We start from the raw sequence: 6,613 nt of genomic DNA on the forward strand, positions 1-6,613 counted from the left end.
TTGCCAGGACTTTGGTTGGCTTGGAGTGAGTCCTGTGCTTGTGGAGACCATTTTCACATCTTACGGTAACTGACAATTCTGTTTTCTTTAGGAACTTCGCTGCACTCAGCCCTGTGGGCCAGGGTTCATGAGGCAACCGGCTCTCATCTGCTCCTTCTGTGCAGTTCGCAGTGGTGCTTACGGACAGGTGGGTGGGTACCTTACCAGGACTGTCAGGTTGCTAGACAGTTCTGAAAACCAAATTGTAAATTCCCCCACTCTCTTTTTTCACTTATTCTCAGTTTCCTCATTTTTTCATGCCTCTTCTTCACACCTCTTTGTCTTTCTTTGGAATGTTATTTCCCTATCTCTCGCCTAATCACTTCCCTCTCTCTCTCTCTCTCTCTCTCTCTCTCTCTCTCTCTCTCTCTCTCTCTCTCTCATTCTCACTCTCTCTCTCATTCTCTCTCATTATCTCCCTCTCTCATTCTCTCTCTCTCTCTTTCTCTCCCTTCTCTCTCTCCCCTCTCTCTCTCCCCCTCTCTCTCATTCTCTCTCTCTCTCCCTCATTCTCTCATTTTCTCTCATTCTCTCTCTCTCTCTCCCTCTCTCTCATTCTCTCTCTCTCTCTCTCTCATTCTCTCTATCTATCTCTCTTTCTCTCATTCTCTCTCATTCTCTCTCTCATTCTCTCTCTCTCATTCTCTCTCATTCTCTCTCTCTCTCTCTCTCATTCTCTCTCTCATTCTCTCTATCTCTCTCTCTCTCATTCTCTCTCTCTCTCTCCCCCTCTTTTTTCTCAATCTTTCTCTGTCTGGTAATGTGTGTTTTTAACCAGCACTTCCTACTTTTTAGTTTTTCCTGAACGGGAAGAGCTGTGTAATGTGCGGGCAGACTGTTCTGGCTCTTGGGAAGGAGGCTTATGTTTGCCACCTGCACTACAGGTAACACTCACTTCATGAACCCAAAGCTAACTCGTTTTCCACATGTCCAACTGGAATGTCCTCTTGCTGGCCAAAGATCTATTAAGAATTCACATGTTTTGCCATTGCATAGAAAAATCCGCGACTTAAACAAATACGGACTGGGCATTGATGTGCATGCCCTGTTAAAAAAGAGGAAGGAAAGGGAGATAGGAGAAAGCAGAGGCGGGGTTTGGAAACCAATTTAGAAGAAGCACACTCTCAGGGTCAACTCTCAAACCATAGCTCAAGTTTTTAGAACTTGGGATCATGGCTTGTCAGATATCCCTTCATGGCAGTCTTTTCTCGTTGCAGCATTTTGTAATTGACTAGTCCTGTTCTTCTGTTACTTCCTGTTTTGATTTTAACTTCTTCGAAGGCTGCCACAGAGGTGGGTGGACTTGCATCCTTTTCTCTTCCCTCATTTTGCATGCTTTGTCCAGGGAGGGAAATGTCTCTTCGTCTTCCAGACTTAGTAGATGACTCATTTTAGTTGTTACCTGGTGCGGCATCTCCTAAGCCCCAGCGCTTCCTCCTCCTGGGCTTGAAGCGCTTACTTTTGGGTTGTAATCCTTGAAACTGTTATTTCATGATGTACCTCTTATTCTGTGGGTTTCTCGAGCCTGCTGTCTTTATAACAAATACGGAGGAAGAGCCAAGGGTCCCACTTCGGAAGCTTACCAGGGGATAGCTACAGGAGCTGCGAAGAACAGCTATGAATAGTGAGCACTGGGGAAAGTTGCATTGTTGCTAAGCAAAGAGAATAGAATACTGACATCTCTCCAGGGGGGTTCGTCCTCAACAGCAAACGAAATGGCTGAAATTGAGTCCTGTATGGGTGCTCTTACATTAACCTGTTAATTATTTTGACTCCTCTGGTGGACCAGTTCAAGAGGACGTGGTTGTAGAATGGTTCAGCAAGGAGACATTATGGCAGAGTACCATTACCGACCCCTGCGTCAAATATGGGAAGTCCTGTCTCTTTCAACTGGACATTGAAATCCCTATGAACCTACCCCAACACTTTGATGGAAGACACAGTGGTTATCCTAAAAAATGCATATACCACACAAAGGTCAACTTCACTTCTAAATTGCATAGCACATTCTTTTTTAAAGTGATATCTAACTTTTAGGTCACTATGGCTGCTATCAAAGCAATTTTAGTACCCTTCTCTTCTTCTGGTGCAAGGTATTTGATCGAAAGTCGACATTGACATTTGTCTCTGACCGCTTAACCGGATGTCATCCAAGGTCGCCCAAGACATGTAACTGGCCTGTTGATTCCGTGAGCGTGCTTTTCCATATTGTCACTGGAAATTATTCTTTTGATTTAATCTGGAAGGGTTGCCCAGCAATAACCAATAGAGCAACTAAATATTCGGAATCTTGAAATAGTAATGCGATGAAGCGTTGCACAAGGTTGTTTTTAATAGATGTTGTGTAGTCAGCTGTGATTCATAGATATGCATCGGGTCATGGACTAATCTATCATTTATTTGGTAGACCCGTACGTTATTTTACACTGTGTTGACTGCTTTATCTTGTTTCAAGTGCGTTGTTTGAAGCCTCTGCCTGTGGGCATGGAGGAATTGTATTGTAATTGCACATGAGGGCACAGGCTACCGAATGAATTTTACAATCCTACTAATCTTGCTTGATGATCTAACCTTGTGTGCAGTACAGGTGTACCCCAAAATCATCCTGACTTCACCACGTTTTTGTGGAATACTCTGGTCAGTGATATGTTTCAGAAACGTTTGCGCCATGCAGTCTACTTTATATTTTTGTGTTCAGTTGGCAAGCTTTGAATTCATCTTTTGTAACTTGCTAATTTCCAAAGACCAGACTCTAAGCACGGACAGGGATTTGAACCTTGCTCTGTGTTGTCTTGCTTTCAAGGCAAATGCTTTGACCCTGAGCTATCCTCCCAGACCAATTACTCTTGCTCGTGTATCATATTGACAGTAGTGTACGATAATACCGCCCTCAGGCTTCTCGGGGCAGTTCGCTTAGGCCTTAAAGCCTGGCACTGGTATTATTATCCTGTGAAAGCCTGCGGGCGGGGGGATTATTGTGAGCAGCGCTCCAGTTTTAACATCTGGGGTGTTGATGGCAATGTTTTTGTTTGAAAGAACGGGCCACGCACACTCAGCGAAAAGTTCTTTGAAACAAATACTGGCCCAACGAGGTACCCATAGAACTGGGAGACAGGGCTAAAGGCGGAGCCAGCTTTCATTTCCATGGCGGTCCAGTGGCATCTGAGGAGTGGTGTGGCGGTGCGATGAAACACAGAGAGGTGAAAGCAGCAAGGGTAGGGTAGCGGACCTGGTGCGGTGGGAAGATGGCGGGCGGGTGTGAACAGCATGCTCCATACCCGGGGTAACATCGTTAGATTCAAAGCAGTTGTAGAGCAACCTGATTGGCTGCCGCATCCACCATCGCTAGTAGTATACTCTGGGCAATGGTTAGTTCTGGACCCAGGGTTGTGGAATCTTTATTACAGCAGCAGAGTCGCAAATCCTTAAAACACTGATGTTTTCTGGAAACTCATGGGCAGCGAGGTGCCGTGTGATCCTCCGAATATTGGTGTCTTCTGGTGGCCAGTGGTCTGTGGTACACTTTTGGCTCTTGTGAAGTGCTGTGCACTAGAATTCTTTGCACTGTGGCATGTTCTAGGCCCTTGTAGTTAATGGTGTTTCTAGGATCTACCTGACTCTGGAGGTTTTTGTAATATTCTAAACGCTGGTGTTTTCTGCCGTCTTTATGAAAGTGGCGTGGTTTGGAATCCTCTGGACAGTGGTTGGTAGTGAATCTTTGCCTGATATGGAAGCATGGAATTTCTTCAGCCCTCCCTTCCTGTGGAAGCAAAGTAAAAATGCCATCCTCAGAATTGTGCCAAACTGATGATTCACTGGGTCAATGGCTGACCTGTATTTATCCACTTCCATCACTAACAATGAGAGGTGTGATACCCCATATATAATCAGCCTTAGCGTGAGAGATCTAACACAATAGTACCGTTTCAATGGTCTAGTGCATTTATCCACAATTATCCAGCACAACAAAATGATATCAAACGCATGAATAATAAAGGTATGAAGAAAATCAAATAGGCAACAAGGATCATATATGCAACTAAGCAACATATTCTAAGGGTGTGAGGATTCGGCTACTCCAGAATCAACCAAGAAAGAGTCCAGATTATTGTGATGGGAACAGCTAAGCATTTTTAGTTCTAACCATCCTTTTTGTCCTTTTCTAGGTTTGGGATGACCGAGTGCTTCATCTGTAAATCCCACATCCATCTTCCGAAATCTGCAGTTCCAGCACTGCTCTGCCACTATTGCGCTATGCTCTCCTCTTGTGTGGTAATAAAGGTGTAAACAGCACACATCGCTCTGCATCTTTGTCATCCTCCCAGTCATGGCATCTCACCCGGCATCGCTCCTTCTGCAACTGCCTGACATAACTCTCCCAGCAGATCTACTGTACCCCACAGCTGGTGCCCTATTCCTATCTCCCTTCAGTAGCACTTTAGCAATTCCGCCTTCTACCTTGGTTTCCTGCATCGTGATGGCCATGCCTCTTCCTGCTCCCATCACATGACCCTTCACCCTTTATATGCGGGACGGCATACAACACTTTTCAGCCCCACACCTATGCAGTTTACCATACATGAACCAGATCTCTCCTAAAAAATCTACACTAATGGCTTTCAAATTCTTTCAGGGAGCTAGCCCGATGAGCTTACTGTTATCTATGTGTGTGCAGTAGGTTTCAATACTGGCAGCGCTAACTCTTTCCACGGTTAATATAGTGAATGTCATGGATCGGGGTAATAGTAAAACATATTTGAAGACCAGAGAATGTGATAGTCAGGATAGCTCAGTCCTAGAACTGTGCATAAAAAACCTTCAACAATATCTGCAGACCCCCATCTGAGATTATTTTCCCCTCCGTGAAGGGCAAAGTTTGTGGAGATATTTATGATGCGGTCAGAGACTCTGGATTTCCGCCTCGAGTGTTGGGAGAATGTGCATTTGAACACGTAGGCAGTTAGTTCATCGTGGTACAGACTTTGGTACCTCTTCTGAAAAAAAAATAAACTCACATCATTTGCAGCACAATCTAAAGCCAAATCCAGATTCTTTTCTGGAGGTTCTTAAGTCTAAACTTGAAAGCCATGGTGACTGTTGAATCGCGCAGCAAATCAGCCGGCAAAACTCTGGCTTTCAGAACAAGATTGAACAAATTGATGCTTTCTGTTTGGCTTTCATTGATTACACCTAGACAAGGTCACCTTTGCACCATTCATTTGGTCTCCAGAATAGCCATTCCGGTCATAGCCGCTGCCTGCTAGACTACTGAATTCTCAGTACTCATCTCTATTTCTGCGGGAATAGATGAAGTCAGAAACCTGTCCCTTATAGCACTAGTTTGCTCTGGCAGCCAAAACCCAAAGGGTGGGAATCTCTGAACCAATCATAATTACTGCCAATTTCACGCACATTTCCTTAACCGGTACAGGTATGTGACTAGGTTCCCAAGTTACACTTCGCTGATGACACCCAAAGAGGCTGAGCCCTATGTTGGGTTTACTTATGGGTTCATGTAGAAGTTATGTGATTTAGCAATGAAGTCTGGACTGTACCCGTCCAGAGTGGGACCAAGATGGATCCCATGTTCTTTCCCCATCTGTCATGTCAGACAAGCTACAGAACGGGGCAATGGAAGCTTCCCAGAAGAAATCACAGTAGTTCTAAATTTCTGTTTATTATAGTGAGTTATGGTTTACAAGTAAACCCTTCACACTGTATTACAGTTCCATATTAAACACTGCAAATAGAAGAATTACAAATAAAACATAAATGAATGTGAAAAGACGTACTCATGAATAATTCAACTCCTTCCATCCTGGTTTCCTGTGCTGCAAAGTGGCATCAAAAGACTCCTTTCCGTATGCCTTTCTACCAGTACAGCGACATACATTCCCCTTCTATTTACCTCTCTTTAATTCTGTTACCATGAGTCTACTTTGTCTATTCCGCCTACTTTGAGGCTTCTCTCTCTCTCTCTCTCTCTCTCTCTCTCTCTCTCTCTCTCTCTCTCTCTCTCTCTCTCTCTCTCTCTCTGTCTCTCTCTCTCTCTCTCTCTCTCTCTCTCTCTCTCTCTCTTAAATCAGAGTGTCATAAGCCCCCTTTCTAAATATCCCTCTTTCATTGCGGTTCCAAGAGAGCAGGTACTCTTCTTCGTTCCGTTGCGGCGCTATAAGACCCCTTTTTGCCTTCCTGTGTTTCATTGTGTTGCCATAAGAGCACATTCCCTTTCCCTCTTTCATTGTAGGGACCCCTCTGTTACTGCTCTTTCAGTGAGTTTTCATGACGCCCCTTTCTGTTACCTTATGTCACCATGAGATCCTGTTTCACCTATCTCTCTCCCATCTTGGTGCTATGAAATCCCTTTCTATCAGCCACTCTTTGAACACACTGTCAATAGTGGTGCCAAGAGATAGTCCCCTTTCCATCTACCGCTCTCCTATTGTGGTGCCTGGAGTGCCTTTCCATGTACCTCGCTTACATTCTGATGGCCTGAGCCCCTTTCTACCTGTCCCTCTTAGGATGCAGTGGCAATCATCGTGCCAAGAGATCCTTTTCAGTCTCCCTATCTTTC

At 44.6% G+C, this 6,613-nt stretch overlaps 1 protein-coding gene across 1 annotated transcript in view; it reads left to right on the plus strand.

Annotated features, from left to right (window-relative positions):
* LOC138492275 (nephrocystin-3-like) overlaps positions 1–6,110 on the plus strand; it is a 60,225-nt gene extending 54,115 nt beyond the window's left edge. The window contains exons 6-8 of the mRNA XM_069619328.1: positions 92–187; positions 835–923; positions 4,206–6,110. Coding sequence (XP_069475429.1) covers positions 92–187; positions 835–923; positions 4,206–4,326 — 306 coding nt within the window. The 3' untranslated portion in view covers positions 4,327–6,110. The remainder of the gene's footprint in view (positions 1–91; positions 188–834; positions 924–4,205) is intronic.
* The last annotated feature ends 503 nt before the right edge of the window (positions 6,111–6,613 follow it).

This window comes from Ambystoma mexicanum, chromosome 10 (assembly GCF_040938575.1).
Source record: "Ambystoma mexicanum isolate Mex_15411 chromosome 10, UKY_AmexF1_1, whole genome shotgun sequence".
Classification (NCBI taxonomy): domain Eukaryota; kingdom Metazoa; phylum Chordata; class Amphibia; order Caudata; family Ambystomatidae; genus Ambystoma; species Ambystoma mexicanum.